This window comes from Nipponia nippon, unplaced genomic scaffold (genome assembly GCF_047370975.1).
Source record: "Nipponia nippon isolate SJK-2023a ecotype South Korea unplaced genomic scaffold, ASM4737097v1 scaffold_20, whole genome shotgun sequence".
Lineage (NCBI taxonomy): Eukaryota > Metazoa > Chordata > Aves > Pelecaniformes > Threskiornithidae > Nipponia > Nipponia nippon.
The window spans coordinates 9,567,850-9,589,260 of record NW_028262337.1 but is presented as its reverse complement, the minus strand read 5'-3'; the positions used below and the strand labels follow the sequence as shown (position 1 = coordinate 9,589,260).

The window sequence follows — 21,411 nt, the reverse complement described above, 5'->3', positions numbered from 1 at the left end:
AAGCCTTTTATAGTTATGTTATTAATCAAATTGATCTTCAAAATTATGCAAATAGAAACATAGAGCTTTTAAAATGGTGTATTGAAGTATTTTGCAGAGATAACAAATTATAAGGATTAAATTATTAGACCCTATTATTAAAACAGATGGGAACCATGTCCTATATACTAAAATTAGTGTCTGAATTTTATTGTCTTTTTTTTTTTTTAAGAGAACTATTCTATTATTTAATACTATTTTAAAACATTAAAATTTAAATGATTTAATGAATGATAAATTAATGAATTAAAGGAATGGACACATAATATGAATGACTAAGTAACATTTTTCTATTATATTTGCTTAGTGGTATACAGTATCTTACGAACCTGATCTTGGATAAAACAGCAGCATGTGTTTCTTTGTCTGGAGAACAGAGAGAAGTATCTTGGCTACTATCGGTATTTAAGGAAACAGAATCTGACATTCGAGAAGGAGAGGAACAGTTGCTGTTATTTTGATTGCTATTGTGGGTAGCTTCATCTGATAAGGAATCAGCATCTTTTGAATCATCTGAAATAAAAATTTGCCAATTTAGTTACAGACACATACATCTGTTTAATAGCCATTTAATGTGTGTATGTTAAGGTATTTAGAAATTGTCTCTTGTTCTTCAGTAATTCTTACTACTGGAAACTAAAATGTAAGCTAACACTTTTGCAAACTTCATTTAAACTTACAAAAGACTGCTGATAACAGTTCCTATTTTTTAAATATTTGGCTCAATGTAAACAGCCCTCACCTGTTAATGAAATGTAACTCATTGCTTTATTCCACATTTCCTTGGCATAAACTAGTGCTACATTATGTAATATTTCCCCAAAATATCTATCAAATCATATTTCTGTTTTTGCAATGATCTCAAAGTTTTGAATTACATGAGTCAGCCCCTATGAAAATGAAGTACACTGCTTCACATGCAGGATTTTGAAAGTGTGCACAGTTCCTGATATTGAACATTATATCACTGTTAAATAGCTATTTACTAGACCAAGTACTCTGGAAAGACATAGATCACTGGATAAGCTCTGTATAGTTTCATATATGTAAAAAAACAGGAAAGAAAAATGTTCTTCTGCAGAGCTGGAATCCAATGTATTCCAATGCTTTGCAGACTACTTAGGACAGAGTACTTTATATCTGTGCACATTAATTCTTGCATAATGTATGCATACTTACATACTCAATCCTCATAAAAATAATTTCTCTGTGGGACTTCAAGCCAGCCATAGTTTTGATACAAGTGTACAAACAAATACATTTAAATTTTTGCTTCAAGAGACAGGTACCAAAAGCATAAATTTTGTGAAACTAATGTCTATCTCCACAGACAAGAAAGAAGTTTTGACTTAGTACTTTAGTCAGGCATAAAAACCCCAAGACAGCATTAATAAACATCAATCTTTTCAACTGCATGTGATTCTCAGCAGACTCTTCCTCCTACCTCTGTGTGGTTTTCCTTCATCCCCACTAAATCTCACTCTTTTACATCTAAAGGCCAGAAAAGCCTTTTGTCCTGCAAAGTACTGGACTAGGATATCATATGAAGCAAAATACAACCTGCTCTCCAACTTTTAAATTATGCTTTCTCTGAATCCTAGGTCATTCCTTACTCTTAAGGAAATGCTTTTTGGAACAGAAATTATCTTTCATAGAATATAAAACTTAGGTAATAAAAACAATGTTCTGAAGTTTCATGTTAGAGGAAAGAAGAAAAATAAAAGAGTAAAGTGACTCTGCAGAAAGAGTTGCCACAAGAGAAGTTTATTCTTAAACCTTAGGAAGAGAGCACAGCTTCTCTAAGAAATTTAAACAAGTGATATTGCTGCCTACAGCAGCAATAATCCACAAAATCTGAGGGAGCGGGGAAATATAGAATATTTCCAAGGTAAATACCACTTCCTGCAATCCTTTTCTTAAGTGTATCAAGAGCGTGTTTAAGCCAACAGTCCCCCAAAACACATACATCTCCTTTCCCCCTCTGCTTTTAAACTCATGACAAGAATCAAGAAAATTATGATGTCACACAGCTTTCTCTACCACACACACAAGTATATTGCAGAATTTTTTTTTTGCCGTCATTGCTTAGCTAGAGAATTGATCATCTTTCTTTTAAAACATACAAATTAAATCTACTTCTACATAATTTAAGTGGAAAAACTAGCCCCTTCAAGTCAAGGAATTATCAGAATTGCACAACACTTCTATTGCTTTTTATAGTATCATCTAACCTTTTTTGTTATTGCTAAGAGCTACCACTTTTGGTTGGTTTATGGAGGTTTCTATCAGCGGTGGTCGCATTTCTGCCATTTTCATCTCTTCATCAGAGGAGAGTTCTTCTGACTCCTGCTAAAGGAAAAACAGCTTTATGTTGTGCATTTTAAAGAAATGGTTAAAGGTTAAGTAAATGCTATCTAAACTGTCACCCACCGAACAATAAAGGGGAAAAAATAAACAAGCAACATAACAGAAGCATAAGTATGTGTAGTGCATTTGTAGTGCAAGTGAACTGAATTTAGTAATATTTGCCACTGAATTATCTTTAAGAAGCAGCATATGCAGACTTGCACTGTCACTAATGAACTCCATGGGAATGACAGTCAAACCCGTAACTTCAGCTGCAAAAACCTACATGAAGCAAGCAGACACAGCCTCTGTTCCACCACTGGAAAGAACCTCCAGTTGAGTTCAAGTCAGAAAGTTATCACTGAACCAGCAAGCACCCCAGACTGACTAGCTGGGTAGTGGTTTTGCAGAATAAAGCTCAAACTCAAACAGCTATAGAGTAGCATGACCAAGACCATCTTAGGAATGGAGAGCTATGCTGTGAGAAAAGACTGAATGAGCTTGGCTTGCCTAGTCTAGCAAAAAAAAAAAAAAAAAAAAAAAAAAAAAAGAGCAAGTGTAGCTTGGGCTTATATCTTTAAATTTACGCTGGGAGTAAACTCCAAAAGGAAGACAAGTTATTAACTTCAACAACAATGGCAGAGGAATAAAGCAATGCTGAATACATTTAAGCTAGAAATCACTAGTTCCTAACCATAAGATGGAGCTCAGTGCACTTATGAAAGAGATTAACTGACAAAACTGCTGCAAGGGCAGCCATGCGACTGATTCAGTATCCTACTAGCAGCCCTATATTCGTATCATCTTCAAAAACCAATTGTTTCCAGTAATATTTTGAAGGGAAGAAAACCTTCCTTCCCTAAAGTGGAAATTTCTTTCTAGTAAACATGCTTCCTATTACAAATGCTACAAAATCCATGTTGCAGATTGCAAAAGTAGTCTGCCAATGTTCACTTTTTCTTACAGGTTTCAGAACATTTAATGTGTGGAACCTACTGGAGCACCACCTTTCCCATGATACTAACTACTTGGCCAGTTCTTTGGACTGCAGGGAGGGCAAAGCTGACAAACATGTAGCAAACAAGCAAGTCTTCATTAAAAATAAGAAGTAAAAATCCATCTGTTTTTCTCCGCAACTGGAACAGACAACCTTCTCACTGCCTCTACCACATTGCCCTTCCTCTTGGATGAGACATAAAACAAGTGTAATCAAGGTTGAAATGAAAAACTTAACACATGCGAAGTTCAGATATCTGGATTCAACTGCAACAGAGTTACCAGCAGGTTATTACATGGAAGTAAAGAATTCACTATCCCTGATCAACTACACACTGCTGCCTCATTTACTTACTGGCATACAGCCAGCTACAAAGAATTGCTGTCACTATGGTTAGGCAACTAATATGATTTTCTGAGATTATGCTTTTAAACTAAAGAATAATGTCAAAACCAATATTTTCAGAAAGTATGCAGAAGCAGGAACACGCTAGTGGGGAAATAGCCAGCAACAGCCACAACTGCTTGTCACAAAGCCTCCTCAGCAGAAGTATGATATACCCATGTTCCACTGCCTATACAACACAGGCAAAAATAATCTGCTTGTGAAACTACAGAAAAAGCATTTTACAGGTTGTGACTGGCAACTGATTAAGTGACAAGTTCCAATATTTGTCATAAGTCTGAAACATTCTAAATAAATGAATACATGGTGCTTGTCAGAGAGATGTACAAAGAGTTTAGAAGTTTAAAATCTCTGACTCTTTATAAGAGGTAAATACAATCCAAGTCATATTCATGACAGCTCACTAATAAACACAAAGGAATATATATTTTTAAACCCACCTTTCACTTTTCATTTGAAATGAATGTGCGTAGTCACTTGGATATACAAGTATTTGATTGCTCCCACTAATCAGATATTTTGTCATTTCAGTGACTATTCAAATCAATTATTTAATGAAGAACTGACAATCAAGCAAAACCTGGAAAATTCTACCTAAGTATGAGGCTTTTCACAGTCTGATACTAAGGTCAACTTTTAATCGAGTTTGCTTTATTTTTCTTCAAATGCATGTGTCGAATTTCATTATGAACTTTTTATTAGCTATTTCAACTTTTACTTAATATAATCTGAAGTGAGAAAAATACTGCATTGCAAACCATCTGTAGTTACAGCACTTACGGATGGCAATTTTCTGCTATTGTCAAGATGAATTTTCATCTCCCAGAGTAAAAAATTCAATACAACACCAGCACAATTCTTTGACTACAGTGATGTTCATCACAATGCCATACCTCAAGCGTGTCTTCATGGTTGACAATTGTTTTCGTGTTCTGCAAGGTTTTAACAAGTGCAGTCATCTGTGAATTTGTGGTGCTGTGCTCAGCTTCTGGTTCAGTAGGCTTCTGCATAGAGCTTCCTGCTGAATATTGTTTTCTCTCATCTGCTTTGTTCTTTATTGAAGCAATTTCTGAAGTCTAAAGGATTAAGAACATCAGCAGAAAAAACATCCTGAAAGGTTTTCAGTAACATATGGTATTTAGAGTTAACATTATATATTTTGGGAAACTATGGAATGGAAAATCTGAGCTTTGAAATTATGAAGTATGAAATGCAGAGAAACCTCTGCAGATTACTGAGGTACAGTCCCTACCCCTTGTCAATCAGTTTGACTCTTCTCCTTATTGGGGTCAATTTGTACCATTAAATTTCCAGTTAAATAAAAAAAAAAGAGTCCAAGAATATCTACAATAAGACATGTCAGCACCAAACAGCAGTCCTATCACGCTACATCAGCCTGTTAGAGACTCCTGACTCCTGTGCCAACTTGCTACGATTGCCTTCCCAACTTAGCGTGTAAAACCTCCAGTCACAAGGGCAGCACTAAGATCCTTAGAGATTATCCTGAATTTCATTGTGAAGTCTGGCAGATAAAAGAGGGTCAGAGGATGACAAAGATGCCATCCTCCAGAAACTGAAGAAGCCTGCTCCTTAACACATCCACCGTTTGCATTTGCCTAAGAATCAAGTCACTTTCCTTGTTCTTAGTGTCAGAGGAAAACTGTTACGGCAAAACAGACATTTATTACAGAGTTCTTTAGATGGTGAAGAGGTAAATTCTTGTTCTTTAATCTGTCAATTTTTCTTGCTAAAGCATTAGTGGGGAGGGAGAAGAGAATTAAAAGGAATCAGTGATACTCTAGATCTTTGGAAGTTCTTGCAAAGTCAGAAGAGAATATTATCTCTAACCTTTACCCCCACATCTTTTACAGAAACTGCCTGGCCTTCTTGTTTTGACTCCTTGACAATATCTTCAGTAGATTCTTCATCCTTTAGCCTATGTACAATTGTCTGGACTGTTTTGACCATATTCTTCAATTCATCAGGATATGGAGTTGGATATCTCTTCAGGTTGCCTTCCTGTGTAACAAAAAGCAATAAGATTCTACATTTAATTAAATGCCATAATTAAAACATCAGCTTTAAAACAGATGATGAATTAGGACAAAACACTGAACAATCCAGGATCTCCACCCTGCTGTTTGAGTCTACCTGGACTGATGCAGACTTAAGTTTATAAAATCCAGCAAGATCATGAAGTACTTCCCCGCCCCCCCCCCCCCCCCACGTGTCCACTGACTGCAAGCTGGAAGAATTATGACAACTGCAATTTACTTAAAGAACAATCAGGATTAATCATTGTTTCCCCACTATCCTTCTCCATGGAACCACCAGTCAGATAGTCTCCTAGTTATGCCCTACATTGCTGAGAGTTTTTCTCTTGTGCTCCACTTTAAATGATCTGGTCAAAAAAACACCCCAAAAAACAAAACAAAAACCCCACAAACCAACAAAAACAAAAAAAACACCCAAACCCACAGTGTTTCATCCTGGTAGTACTCTTAACTAACAACTGAACGCTTGATTTCTTCAGCAGAGCGAAATCCACAGCCAAAGTAAGGAAATGGATGGGATTCAGGGGTGGGGATAAGAGGGAGGGAAGAACCAAGTATTCAAAAATAAATTCAATACTAACCCGAGGCGGTGCCTCTCTCTCATCTTTGTCTTCATCACACTCAAATGCCACCTGAGCACGTTGTTTCCGCTGTTCCTCCCACAGAGATGGATTGAAACTTTCATTATCAGATATGAACATAACTAAAAAAAAAAAAAAAATTCTCATAAGAATATGATACATTATGCAAAATAAAAAAGCCTCTTTTTCTTTCTCTTGGATGGGATTGGTGTGCTTTTGTATGCATTCTTAAAAGATATGAGACTAGTAGCACTATTAACTGAAAACTAGCTGCACTGCCACTGCTTTATGAACTTGGTATTTCCATAATAGTAAAATCCCTATCTGTAAAGTAAAAAACTTCATACACACAGCTGTACACCGGTCTTACACTCTCACTTGAAAATTTTCAGCAGAACTCTCTGAAAGTGGAGAAATAAAGAGATTTAACTCTCTTTCACTAACTCCTGATGGGGTTACTCATGGAATGTTACTTATTTTCCTAACTATTTCAGAAGTGTGCAGAAATAACTTTTTGGCAAGGTCTTAATATTTTGGGCCTAACTTTTTATAAAACAGTTCAAACCAAATGTGAGCAAAATGCTTCTTTTCTGGACCGATTTTTGTTTCTTTTAAAACAAAACACAGAATGCTATGTACTTTTCCAAAAATATGTACTCGGTAATGGAGGAAACATTTTGTCTAACATTCTGTTAAAATAGTCAGTCTGAAGTAGATTCCTGCTAAGGAGAATTTCACCCCAAACCATTAAGCTCTGTTGGAATGAAACAGGGTGTCACACTGGGAAGTGGCAACCATTGCTGAACGTGATCCTGCCAGTCCATTCTTCACCTCACTCACTGAAACAGTTTCTCCTAGAATTTACCAATATGTAGATCACATCAAGTTACTGTTCTCATTCTTCAGATGTAACTTCATCACTTACAAGTTTACTTCAAATTTGCATTTAAGTATTATCTAGTGAAAATCATATTAGCTGGACAGTCTTCCCATTATTATTATTTTCAAAAGTGAGCACTCTGACAGGGTATTTCAGAAATTCTTACCATCCTCAGTCCTTGGTTGCTGGGGGAACATGTAATTAGTAAGCACTGTTTTCTGTGTGTCAGGGTCAGCTTCTTTTTGAAGAGGGATAAGTGGTTTAGACTAGGAAGTAAATGAAAGAAGGATATGTTATGAGAATATATATTAAAAAGTAAATATGATCTACATATCACAGAGCATGCCTGTCCCATCACTTTAAAGACTACTCTGCCTTGTATTAAAGCAAGAATAATTTTCATAAAATGAAGTTATTAACATGTGTGTCTTTGATTGATGACTGGCTTTCACTGAGAACTGAAACTCAGTAACAGCTTTAAGAGAAAAGCAAACACTGGATATTCAAAAAATAACCCAGTTTCTTGCTAGGACTTAGTCCTATCTCAAAGCAGGCTGATCTGGAATACACAGGTATATCTGGCCATTTAAAGCTGCAGACAATCATATAAAGAGAAAAATTTTGTACTCAGCTTTTCATATTGACACCAGATTGAATATACCCCACCCCTTACAAAAAAGGGCAAGGGATTCTTGAAATTACTGTATTAGTAAAAGTGCTTTCATTATACTAAATCTGAGGCTACTGGATTTCTGGCAGCCCTGTACACCTTAATGCCATTCAGGAAATCAGCATAGTACGGAGGGCTTCAATACACAGCAAAAATACAAGCCACATGCACATGAGTTACTCTCAAATAGCTTGAAACTTGGACAGTCACAGAGTCCAAAGGTGTGACAAGAAACTTAGCTCAAAAAAAAGGCATGCGAAGTTTCCTCAATGGTATAGCTGTGGAAGAAACAGCATGCTGCACGTTCAAGTACTAGCTTATCAAGCACTATCTCTCCTGTATAAACGAGCCTGAATTAAGAAAAACAAAACCCTCAAAACCCAACATCTGTTAAATTGCATTTCCTAACAGCAAAGAACTTTGCTAGAAGTACAAAAGTCTCCAAAGAGCAGTAGGTTCAGTGTTGTTTATTTCAGGAGAACCGACATAGGAAGTATTGATGCATATGCACAGTACTAGGTCTCATTATCTAACGGATGGCTCTGTACTTGTCAATTCCATTAGTAATAAAGTCAACAATCATCTATTTTTAATTTTAAAAAAGTTCACCTGATTGTCTGATAGCCACATAGCAGTGAGCTGTTGCAGTTTTGTAAAGGTAAATGGCAAATTCTTCAGTCTGTAAATTACAACAAGAATTTATATAAGTACATTTATCAATACTGTTAAGATTGTTAAGAAACAATCCTGCATTAGCCTGTAAAAATGTTTAAGAAGGACATTTACAGATATAGTTGAATTAATAACTATTGACAGTTGAAAGGCAACAGCATTTAGTTTAGATTCAAAGCTATACCTGGAATTAAAAAAAAAAAAGGCAAACAAAAAACCACATTTCTGCCCAGTTTAGCAAGCAGCTTAAAAAAAAAAAGTGACAATGTAACTTGAATTTAACTAAGTTCAGTGACTTGAATACAATTTTGAAGACAATTAACCTGAATTAATCTGAATCCTCAGCATTTTATCTTTCAATATACATGCACACCAATTAAGAAAAAAGTACTACCCCTGAATTTTTTTTTTTTTTTTTTCAAGTTACATGTGTGGGAAAGGGGCTGCCCTGGATAATGGAAGCTCTGGCATTAATAGATAAATCAAGCTACAGATGGAGTACAGAGAAGGTGGACTGGCAGAATAGGAGGGAGAGCTCAGTTAGACTTATCTCTCACAATATATTTCCATTCTACAAATTGGCAAGAAATGTTTTGTCAGTTTTTAATGACCAGCTCTAATAAAACACAACTCTCTTTTCCCCCTTCCCCAGCACACTCAAGTGTTTTACACTATACTGTGATACTGTTTTGTGTCCTCCATATGCAATACAGGAAACCATTAACTTTTAAGAATCAAAATTTTTATGAAAATAACCAAACTCATTCCCCAGAAAAATACATGCTAACAATCATGAATGTATTGAAGCTGTGCTTCAATGCATGTGCCATGTGCCAAATCATTAAAATAAAGACAGCTTAATGCAATGGAACTGCAAGATCCAGAATACAACAATAATACATTAAATACATGCATCTCAGTCAGCTTCTAAGCTGTGCATGAGATAAGGAAAGATAGCACAATATATTAATAACAATACCTCTACATTATTATTGCATTTTATACAACTTCTACTTGAATAAATGCATTCACAAACCTATTGTCACTCAGATTGATGACTTTTAATTTCTGCATATCACCCATTTCTTCAGGGAGAAATTCAAGCTTATTAGAATGCAGAAACAACACTGTTACATGCTTCCAGTTTCCAATCTAAAAAAAACCCAAAGAATTAATTCATCTTCACAACTCTAAATATGCAAATTATTACTGTTTCAAAACAATTAGTATTACAGCTACTTTTGCCTGTAAAGTATAATCAGATTTATTCTTACATATTAAAACTTCTTTTAGTTTCAATACACTAGCAACAAGTTTCTACTTCTTGCTTAAAAAGAATCAGAATTTCATTATTTGAAAACTTGTATATTTGTATACATCCTCCTTTAAAAACATACATGAAGAAAATCTACTCAGGAATTAGCAACTTGTTATCCAAAAGTTGTACAGATGATATAGTTTAAAATAAATTTAAAAATTCATTTTACAGTTTTGTAATTAAATACATACCTCTGATGGCAACTGTGTTAAAAAGTTGTGATCTGCAGCAAATGTCCTTATATTAGAGAGCTGCCCAACAGATGAAGGCAATGTTTCAATCTCATTGAAACTACAGTCCAGTTCTTCTACTGATACTAACCTGCAAAAAAAAAAAAAAATTACTCCTCTATAGAGGTCAATTCATCCCACATTAATTGAATACTTTAAGTTTAAATGAAGTTAATACCACTATTGATTACAAGTCTCAAATTTAATTCAAAATAAAACGCTGAAACTCAAGGGAATTCAAATCCAAGAAAAATCCTTTACTAATTGCCTCAAATGTTTTTTGGGTTTTTTTTGTTTGTTTGTTGGTTGATTGTGGGTTGGTGGGGGTTTGTTTGTTTGTTTAATTTCCTTTACACTGTCCTCATAAGAGAGCATTCAGTGAAAACACCAGGGGGTCAGCAACATCAAATGTTTGTGTACTACACGAAAACATGCTAGTGTAAGGCACTGAAAACATTCAGAATAGGACAGATCTTAGCCAAACAGGAGTTGAGTACAGTTTCTGAACAAGAAAAGAATTTCAAGAGTTAAGAGACAGTGAACCTAAGAATCTGGCAGTGAAGAAGTATTTTGTAAATTCTGACAACAAAAGATAACCTACATTAATTATAATAGGAGAAAAGAAATTGGAACAAATACCTTTCATTTGTGTAGCCCTTAATTCTGAACCAATTATTTTTGCTGTCATTTGCGAGTTTTAAATTAAATTCCTGAACACCAAATTATACATTAAAAAAACCTACTGATGAACAGGTGAAAATTCTCCTTATAATATAAAAACGATAAATGTGTGTCTTCAGATAAACTTTTTACAAGCTTTTTGATAGTGGTTCAATCATTTGCAATATTTACCATAGCCACAGCTATGTTACTGCCAAAAACCAGTGTCAGGCAGCTGACTGCCTTTTTAAACATCTTGTTTCCTTTCATATTCAATTTTTCTTTTATAGATTGGTGGCTGCATTAATAAGTGAGGAACACAGGTCTTTTGATATTAAATAACACATAAAGAACATACATGCTGCAACCTAGAAGTAAGATACAAAAGCACTTGCTTTCAATTTTATTAAGACATTGACATGCAGAAGAAATTAAATCAAGTAGTTGTAAAACAACATTCAAAAGAAGAGCCATTATTACAGAGAAGCGTGCAGAAAGGCAAGTCAACCTTTTATTCAGGTGAAATACCTACCCTCCTATGGAGTCTGGCAAATATATTAACTGGTTTTCATCAATTTTAAGTGTTGTTACCTTCTTCAGGAAACCTGTAATAAAATAACAAGTTAATCAAAAAGGACATTTGAGTTCCTTAAGCTTAGTTTTAATTTTAAATTCAGGGGGGAAAAAAAACTATGGGCAAGCAACCACATCTTCTGTATTCCCTGGCATGCCTATAGTGCTATATACCTAAGGAAATAAGCAGACAAGCTTACAGAACTTGTTTGCCAGCTTACCATGTGCCAGCCATGGTGGGGGCAGGGAGGGGAGGAGAAGAGAAAAAAAAATATTTTTTTTATCCATTTACAAACTACTGTGTAAAGTCAAGAATGCTCCAAAAGAAATACGAATTTTATTATTCAGCTACACATTACAGCTTTATCCAAAACTGTCACTTTTAATGAATTGAAACTTAGATGTAAAATGCCATTTGTCTATTTTCAAGTGTCCTGTGTCTAAACTATAAGCTTTTAAGAACATGAATTAACTGAAAATACAAACCAATAGACTCTGGCAGTTGCTGAAGTGAATTACTGGATAACAGTAGGTCTTGCAGGCTTTCACAACCTGAAATACCTTCTTCAACTACTTCAATGTTGTTTTTAGAAACATCCAAGTAGGTCAGTTGTTTCAAAGTGCCTATGAACTAAAAGCAAAAGAAAATAATGTATTCCAGAAAGTGCCAGTTCAAAACAAAAAATCCAGCAGATTTGCAACAAACTGCCATTACACGAGAGACAGAGGAAAAGAGAAAACCTACCCATAGTGCTGAAATACAATTTTATGCAAAATATCCAAGCTTTATAATGAAATATTTTGTGCATAGTTTATGTTTTACACACACACACAGAAACACCACAGCAATCCTGCAGGTCTCTCTAAAGTCAGTCTGCTGCAAATTCAACTGTTTGACCAATTACCATGAATCAAGTAACTGAAGCTTTAGAACAGACTTCAGACAGAGACAGATAACATAAGGACATCATTAGGCTCCAGTAAAGTCTTTTAATACTTATTTTTACCTTTTGTGTAAAACCGCATCCTACTTAACCTCAAAACCAACAACAATGCATCCCTAATTATACTAAACTGAAGAAACAAGCCAAAATATAAGCTCGTATTACCTTTCCCTATGAACCAAGAACAAGCTTGAGAATTTGTGCACACTACTCTATTAAAATCTTCACAGGGAAGATGCAGTCACTTTCACAAATACAGTTTTACTTTTACTGTAAAGTTGAAATGTTTAATACATCCACTGAACTCTTCAAGGAAGAGTTAGCTGAAGTGAGGAAAGACAGTAGAGAAGAATACTGATCAGGCAAGAAAGCCTCACATCAGAAGACTGCTAGTGATTTTAAGTCTGAAAACTGACCAGCTGCTTCCCAAATTTCAAATACTCATTTATTAGTTTACTAGAACATAAGCAAAGGTTCACAAGTACTGCAATAATAGGTCAGGCTGGACCCCATTTAATTCTGAGAGATGTCGGGAACCCAGATGAAGTCAACAGAACATCTTCTCAGGAACTGGCTATGCTCCCTGTATACACGGCACCTGAACAGGCATTGCTTGCTTTACAGCCATGACCAGTAAAAATTCACACAATGTATTTATCCTGTGAATTTCTGCTTGCCGTCTAACACAAAATAATCCCTTTTTAGAAGGGCCAATCAACCCTAAATTTGATCCAGGATTTGATCTAGGATTTTTACCCCTTTTTTGAATTGGAACATAATTTTTAGATAAGAGAATGATTAAAAGCTGTGTACCCAGCTCTCATGATCAGTGACAATTTCTAAGCAGACTAGTTGAGCATTTAAGTGGCATTTAGTCTTTTGGCTTTAAGTAACGTTAACATTACATAGCAACTTTTACATATTTTGCTGACAAGGCAAATGCCACTGTAAATTAAAACATTAACACAGTAAAAGGACTTACCCCTGGAACAAGTGTTAGTCTATTACCATCCATCCAAAATTCCTTTAACCCACTCAGTTGTTCAAGTACTTCAGGCTGCAAAGGGAAGCCATTTTTAAAAAAATTCATACAGAAAACAGCGAAAGGCAAAAACAACTTCAGTGACTCATCTATTGCATCTTCAAGTAATGTCTCATTATAGCTGTTATATACACTTGTTTCACTCAGTCATCACAGAAAACCCAGATAATTCACTTTTTGAAATGTAAATATATACTAGATATACAAAAATCTTTTAAGAACTTGATCACAGCACTAAATAATCCTTACAGAAAGTGTGGAGTTTTTTTTGTTTTGTTTTGTTTGTGTGTTGTGTTTTTTTTTCCCCCCAGAAAGTATTATTTTTCATCTGGAGCACACAATAAATAAATGTTATTTGTATAATTTCCTCTCTCCTGGAGGAGGTCTAAAAACCCTTAAATTCCATCAACTCAGAAGACCTGTTTTTCAAAAACCACAAATACTTTGTGGTTTTGGGGAAAAGGAAAACAAATTTTAATTTTCTAGCAACAAACGGTACATCTGCATGACACAAGCAAACCATCACATCCATAAAGTGAAGTGCAGGATTGTGCTTCCCTTACAACTTATTGTTAGAAGTATCTTACATATCAGGGAAAGATCACTTCTTGGTAAACATCCATGTTGCATATGCTTTCCTATTTAAACTTCCCTCCTGAGAAAGTAATACAAAACAGATGCTACTGTACCTTAACAACTACAACCAAGTTCAGCTAAATGCAGAACTGAATTTTGTTATATTGTAAAAATTCAGCATTCCTGCGTAAGTTGCAGACCTGATTCCCAATAATGCATTTTCCAAGAGAAAATCTTAACTAGAAGACTACCTTTCAGACAGATCTTTATCCAAAAAAGCTGTTTCAAACCTTTTTGTGCTTTTACCAATAGATCTTAATAAAATAAGTTACCAGTAGTTGACTCTTGTAGCTAAAAGGTTGGGAGAGATGAAGCAATCAGCCAAAAATATACCCAAACAGGTAATTTTGCAGCCTATACTTAGTTCCTGGCAGTTATGGCTTAATGTGGGCCTGTGCACATTAGTTTAAGGCTCCCACACGAATATCTACCCTGTAATGAGAATATGGAAGTAGTGGCAATGGCTAGAAGTGTAATAATACTAATGAACAATTCCTTAAATACACTTCAGCTCTGGGGTCCTCAGCACAGGAAGGACATGGACCTGTTGGAGAGGGTCCAGAGGAGGGCCACAAAAACAATCAGAGGCATGGAACACCTCTCCTATGAGGAAAGGCTGAAAGAGTTGGGATTGTTCAGCCTGCAGAAGAGAAGGCTGCAGGGTGAGCTTATTGCAGCCTTTCAATAGTTAAAGGGGGCTTATAAGAAAGATGGGGACAGACTTTTTAACAGGGCCAGTAGTGATAAGACAAGGGGTAATGGTTTTAAACTAAAAGAGGGTAGATTCAGACTGGATATAGGGAAGAAATTTTTTACACTGAGGGTAGTGAAACACTGGAACGGGTTGCCCAGAAAAGTTGTGGATGCCCCATCCTTGGAACATTCAAGGCCAGGCTGGATGGGGCTCTGAGCAAACTGATCTAGTTGTAGATGTCCCTGCCAATTGCAGGGGGGATGGACTAGATGACCTTTAAAGGTCCCTTCCATCCCAAAGCATTCTATGATTCTGTGATTCTGTTCCCTATATGCCAAACCATACAACTAGGCAAGTGTTCGGCTCTGCATGATCTATTGGTGGCACACAAAGGCTTGACTTTATTATATGGCAGGTCAGTATGTTCCACTGTACTTCTATTTCAATTCCTTTATCCAGGAAAGTACTTGTAGAAACAGAGAGATGTTAAGTGATTGTAAATGTAAGAGGTATTTGTATGGGAGATCATGACGAGGAAACAAGTCGATCCATGCTGAAGGAAAAATCTGAGCGCCTCAACCACAAATACTATTTTGAACAATATTCCAACTTAAAATTAAGATAGTTTCCCTTGGGTCTAAATAGTTTGCACACAATAATAAAAGCAAGTTATGCACAGTTTATACAGAACTTGCAACATTAAATACATGATAACCAATAAGTGTTTAGAATTTATTGTAAGCCAAACAATTATGTTTATAATTCAAACACATATTACCATTATTTTTTTTACCAGTACAGTAACGACACTATACCACAGAGTGTTATTTTCAAGTTGAGGAGAAACATACTCATATTCATCAGAATATGCACATAATTTTTATAACAGGCTCCATAAAGTAGTATGAGGTATACATAATATTTGCTCAGTAGCAGAACTCTTAAGCTGATGTTTACATTTTCATATTGATTAAAAATAGATTAAAGGAAAAAGACATGTATAAAAGATACACAGCTTTGTTACTAAGGCAAAACTCACCACTTCTGTGAATTCATTACTTCCTAAGTCCAGTCTCTCCAGCTGAGTCAGTCTGGACATGGTTCTGCACAGGAAGGGAATTAATAAGGAATTAGATTTAAGAAAATATCAGTTACATCCAATCTTCCTGTATTCATACAAATATATTATTTTAATCAGTATTAAGTAGTGATGCTGTTCTGTAACTGGACTGATATCTAAATAAGGTCAAATTTTCACAGACTGTTCAACCAGGCACATATTAATGATCACGCCAACTGTTGACTGTCACACAAAGAGTACACTGCAACTCATCTACAGATTAATTTACAAAAACTAAAGACCACTAGAGTAATCTTTGTGATAAAGAGTAACTCAGTGAAGTTACTCTTCTTTTGAGTGCTTCGGCTTTTCACCTACAGTCACAGTAGGTCTTCTCAGCAGCCAAAGGCTGGTTAACTACATGTTTTCCTCCCAATGAAAGACCACTGCCTAATGATCAGCTAACACAGAAAAGACGACTGTTGAATCACAACAACCAACACCACCTTTATCCCTCTTCAGGCTGCTGAAAAGATTGCTTCCATATGATATGGTCTGGAATCCTAATTATTTCTCTAGTCCTACAACAAATCAGATTGCTAAACTGGATTTTGTGACACATCAATAGTCTTCAAGCCAACTTATGGCAAAGATTAAATCAATGACTGAAATAAAGTAAAATCCATTATTTCAAGCTATGTTTTGGAAAATTCTTCCTCCATATAAAGTTTACTCTGGGGACCCCACAGAGATTATCTACCACTGCACATGGTGGTCTACATGACTGGTACTCCAGTCAACAGCAGTACTACCAAAAAATATTTTCAAAGGGGCTGTGCATCCCTCATATGACATTATGTTCTGTATTTATTTAATAATATATTTCCGTAGAACCATTAATAATATCTAAAACTTTCAAATATAAACCATAAGTATTTACATACTATAAAATTCTGGAAAAACTGTATGTAAGAGCTTCCAAATGGTAAAGTCTTTTATATTACCAGAATATATGTATGAACACTAATATCTTTAAAAAACATCTGCATGAGTACAAGATGCTCTATGCAGCTATTCAAAGTTTCAGTTGTTCTTCAAATACACTATTAGAGTTGTTCTGAATATACAGTTAAAAAATTACATTCTATTGAAAAATGCCTGATTTATTGAAAGTAAGTTAATGTAATTATTAGTGTTATTCATTAAATACTTGCCAAAAAGCATTACACACAACATTTGTCTACAGATTTGATTTTCATTACATTATAGTAATTACGTTGGGGACAAACTACAAATTTAGCATAAGAAGGTAAAGACATGATCAAGACAAAAGCAGAAGCCATTTTTTGCACTGCACACATAACATACACAAGCTTTAGGGGAAAGCCTTTAACTCACATTCCCACTGTCTCGAAGAGAAAGAAAAAAAATACATGAAAAGGCTACTTCCAGAACAATCTGAGAAACATTTTCTCTCAGTTCTCAAAGCTCATGAACCAGATGATTATCAGTAAGCCAACGGCTAAAATTAATTTTCCAATTCGAACATGAATCCCACTGAAATACTGCATAACCTGAATTTGTGAAAGCTTTATGAGACCAGGCTAATATCAATTTTAGTGCCATATGTTGCTAACAAATTTGCCCCAATGCATCTCCCAGAAGCACAGCTGAAGACTCACTTAAAGGATTAGCATATCATTCTGCAGCTTTCAAAACTTCATGGGCAACACCATATTGTACTTTTACTGATAGCTTCAATTTAAGAAGGTTTTAGATTTCTTATGTTTTCAAGCTATGTTAGCTGGGCTGTGGGCTACTAGAGAGAGCAGTCCAAAACTTCACTGATGATCTAAATTTCAGCCTCAAAAAGTAGATTAAGGGAGACTTACAGCAATGTGGGATTGAACTTGATAATTAGTTTCTCTAAATGATTATTTGAAAAAAATGGCTTATTTTAACATTTTTATAGTCCTTTCATTTCAACAGTTTTAAGACAGTGCCTTGATTTTTATTTGAACTGAATTTTCGGCTTAGAAATAAATACAAATTTTAAAAGTGAAGGAAAAAAACCAGGACCAACAAAATGAAGAAAGTTCAACCTGATTTAAGTGAATTTTGATAAGGCTGAATTGAAACAAAGTCAGACAGGGTTTTTTACTGTGGCTTGAAATGAATAGAATTTTTTTCTTCCAGTTCAACATGAACTCTTCTCCTTTTATTTTAATGGTTTGGTAATGATACACACACACTAAAAAAATAACCCCTCAATCTCCCAGGCCAACATACTCAAAGGTCTGAGTGATTGTTTTTCCTTCCTCCTGCACACCATTCAACTCTGAGGCCAAACTGTTTACAGAGCTAACACAAGATTCACAGAATCTAAGCAATAAAGCTCCCCTCCTCCCCGTTGCCAAATTACACTAGATAAACAAATTCTGCTCCAGTCCAATCCAAGATCTAGGTGCTCCCTTCCCTTCCCCCACTGCTACTTCCTTCATGGCTCTAAGGCAATCCGAAGTTCCCATTCTTGCCTTAAATCTTCACTGTCTTACTGGAAAACAAAAACCTGTTACAGTTTTAACCATTTGGAACTACAGCAAATATCTGCAAATCTCTCTCAGGCATCTGCAAAATTAATGTTATGTAACATTGACAGTAGAGCAAAGTAACTTTACTGATTTGGGGCCCCCTTTTTTTTTTTGCCAAAAAGTCTGTGATCTAGCAAACACATCCACTCAACTGTAAAGCATACACAAATGTGCTTGCAAGACCAGGGCCTCAGTTATTTTCCTCCCCCCTTCCCCACTGCCTGCCTAATCTATAGCACTTTCAGCTATTCTATGACTAATATCTCTTTGCTTTTCTGTATTGTTTATAGAGCAACTATATCTCCAGACAAAATGCAAACAAAGCTTCCAATAATGTTAAAGTAACAGGAAAATTCAATGCTAAAGGAAGAGGAATACAGGACTGGAAACAAAAATTTACTACGTCACTTATTTACACCTATTTCTGTCTTTGCCACAGTGCTACATAATCCCTTCTATAAAATGAAAAATCTGTTTCCTAATTCATATCATTGAACTTACTGTCAAATCAATCCAACACTAAGGGACCAGGTAGTCTAAATTATGCCTCAGATTCTGATGTTGTAAATAAATAGTCAGCTTCATGAAGGTTAACACTACAGCTTACTTCAAGTAGCGTACAATTTAAGAGGTGTGTGTGATAGCAAGATTGGGCCCTGAATCACTGTAATTACACTCTGAAATAACTTGCTTCTTTCTAAAAAGGTTACTCTTTTTATTGACAACTAGGCAATAGACAGAAGCTTTAAAAAAATTGAAAATAAAATTTTTATATTTCCATTGGACCATTTTCCCAACTTTCAGCTACCTATCCGATAAATGACTCTAAAATAGGCTCTGTGTATTTTTGCTTTCCTTTCAGTAGAAATATTTTCATTGAACTGGTTTGCATTATAATACTGCCAGCTTTGCAATCTCTGGCTGTGGATAAGCTCCAAGCAAAATGATGCATTTGGCACAAAGCAACGTTGATTTAGTGTGTTGGCATTAATTACCCATTTTGATTAACAGTATTCCAAGTGCTTTATGCTTTAGTGCTAAAAATTGTGTGCATGTTTAATTCAGCAAGAGGGCTACCTGATTTTGCAGAAGTTTATCCAAATACATTTCTCATTACAAATATGAAAGAATTTGCTGTAAGTATGAAAATATTAAAAAGGTGAGAGTCACAGGGAAACAAGAAAAGGTAGTTATACTCTATAGCAAGAACATTAGCATGCACTGCTACATCGTATTAGCTTCAATGTTGTCTCCCACAGCATTCTCCTGGAGAAGCTGGCTGCTCACGGCTTGGATAAGTGCACTCTGCGCTGGGTTAAAAACTGGCTGGACGGCCGAGCCCAGAGAGTGGTGGTGAATGGAGCCAAATCCAGTTGGCGGTCGGTCACCAGTGGTGTTCCCCAGGGCTCAGTGTTGGGGCCGGTCCTGTTCAATATCTTCACTGATGATCTGGATGAGCGGATTGAGCGCACCCTCAGCAAGTTTGCAGATGACACCAAGCTGGGTGGAAGTGTCGATCTGCTGGAGGGTAGGAAGGCCCTGCAGAGGGACCTGGACAGGCTGGATCGATGGGCCGGGGCCAACTGTATGACATTCAACAAGGCTGAGTGCCGGGTCCTGCACTTGGGTCACAACAACCCCATGAAATGCTACAGGCTGGGGGAGGAGTGGCTGGAGAACTGTCTGGTGGAAAAGGACCTGGGGGTGCTGGTCGACAGCTGGCTGAATATGAGGCAGCAGTGTGCCCAGGTGGCCAAGAAGGCCAAGAGCATCCTGGCTTGTATCAGAAATAACCTGGCCAGCAGGACTAGGGAAGGGATCATGCCCCTGTACTCAGCACTGGTGAGGCCGCACCTCGAGTACTGTGTTCAGTTTTGGGCCCCTCACTGCAAGAAGGACATCGAGGTGCTGGAGCATGTCCAGAGGAGGGCAACGAAGTTGGTGAAGGGTCTAGAGCACAAGTCTTATGAGGAGCGGCTGAGGGAGCTGGGGTTGTTTAGCCTGGAGAAGAGGAGGCTGAGGGGAGACCTTATTGCTCTCTACAACTACCTGAAAGGAGGTTGTAGCGAGGTGGGGGTCGGTCTCTTCTTCCAAGTAACAAGCGATAGGACAAGAGGAAACAGCCTCAAGCTGCGGCAGGGGAAGTTTACGTTGGATATTAGGAAAAACTTCTTCACCGAGAGGGTGGTCAAGCATTGGACCAGGCTGCCCAGGGAAGTGGTTGAGTCTCCATCCCTGGAGATATTTAAAGAACGGATAGATGTGGTGCTCGAGGACATGGTATAGTGGTGGACTTGGCAGTGTTAGGTTAACGGTTGGACTCGATTATCTTAAGGGTCTTCTCCAACCTTAACAATTCTATGATTCTATGATTCAAAAAGAATCCTTCAGATTTTCTACACGGTTTAAAGCTGTATAGTATGTTCCTTTTAAAACACATACTCAGGTTTGGAAAACTGTGTAAGTTCGAGTTTCACATCAGCTTCTGTTCTAATGTAATAGCTAAAGCCAGGCCATGGACGCCTGTGCAGGTCAGGGCAACAGCTGCATGGTTGTATTATCCTGAAAGGCAGATTCACCTGTTACATACTATGGACATCACAATTTTTTTCTCCCCAGTGTACATCCTACATAAACAATGTATGTTTCCAGTGCCTCACTGTAGCAAAACGCACATTAATGCCATTAAATTAAAAAAAAAAAAAAAAAAAAAAAAAGTAGTCTCAATGGCTTAATCTCCCTTAATTGAGCCACAGGAGTACCAGAAGAGAACAATAAAGGTGTCATCTCAGCATGTACTGTAGATCATTATGGAGCTGCTGCAGAGGACATCTTCACGACAGCTGCTGTTCAGTTTTCCAGCAAGGATGAAACCCTGAAAACACTGAAGTCAACAAAAAAATTCCCAGCAACTTCAACAGAAGTTGTGTTTGGCTTAAACACATTACAGCATTTGTATAAATGTCTCTTATCACTACAAAAGACCTCTGTAAACTACTCTTTTTAAAATATTGCATGT

The 21,411-nt window shown here is 36.4% G+C and overlaps 1 protein-coding gene across 21 annotated transcripts in view; it reads right to left on the bottom strand.

The window, feature by feature from the left end:
- The window catches only part of ERBIN (erbb2 interacting protein), a 124,740-nt gene that overhangs the window by 22,030 nt on the left and 81,299 nt on the right, over nt 1-21,411 (bottom strand). For 13 of the 21 annotated variants that reach the window (XR_015705249.1, XM_087759876.1, XM_087759880.1 and 10 more), the window contains 14 exons: nt 20,835-20,954; nt 15,781-15,844; nt 13,352-13,426; nt 11,912-12,056; nt 11,385-11,457; nt 10,154-10,283; nt 9,681-9,796; nt 8,582-8,651; nt 7,469-7,568; nt 6,423-6,544; nt 5,636-5,806; nt 4,681-4,863; nt 2,271-2,388; nt 369-552 (listed from right to left, as the gene is read on the bottom strand). Coding sequence is in view for 20 of the 21 variants with exons in the window: in XM_087759876.1 (XP_087616002.1) it covers nt 369-552; nt 2,271-2,388; nt 4,681-4,863; nt 5,636-5,806; nt 6,423-6,544; nt 7,469-7,568; nt 8,582-8,651; nt 9,681-9,796; nt 10,154-10,283; nt 11,385-11,457; nt 11,912-12,056; nt 13,352-13,426; nt 15,781-15,844; nt 20,835-20,954 (1,671 nt within the window). In the remaining variant the exon portion in view is untranslated. Of the gene's footprint in view, nt 1-368; nt 553-2,270; nt 2,389-4,680; nt 4,864-5,635; nt 5,807-6,422; nt 6,545-7,468; nt 7,569-8,581; nt 8,652-9,680; nt 9,797-10,153; nt 10,284-11,384; nt 11,458-11,911; nt 12,057-13,351; nt 13,427-15,780; nt 15,845-20,441; nt 20,807-20,834; nt 20,955-21,154; nt 21,277-21,411 lie in introns of those variants that run through there. The other 8 variants (XM_087759872.1, XM_087759889.1, XM_087759873.1 and 5 more) reach the window with 6 other exon arrangements.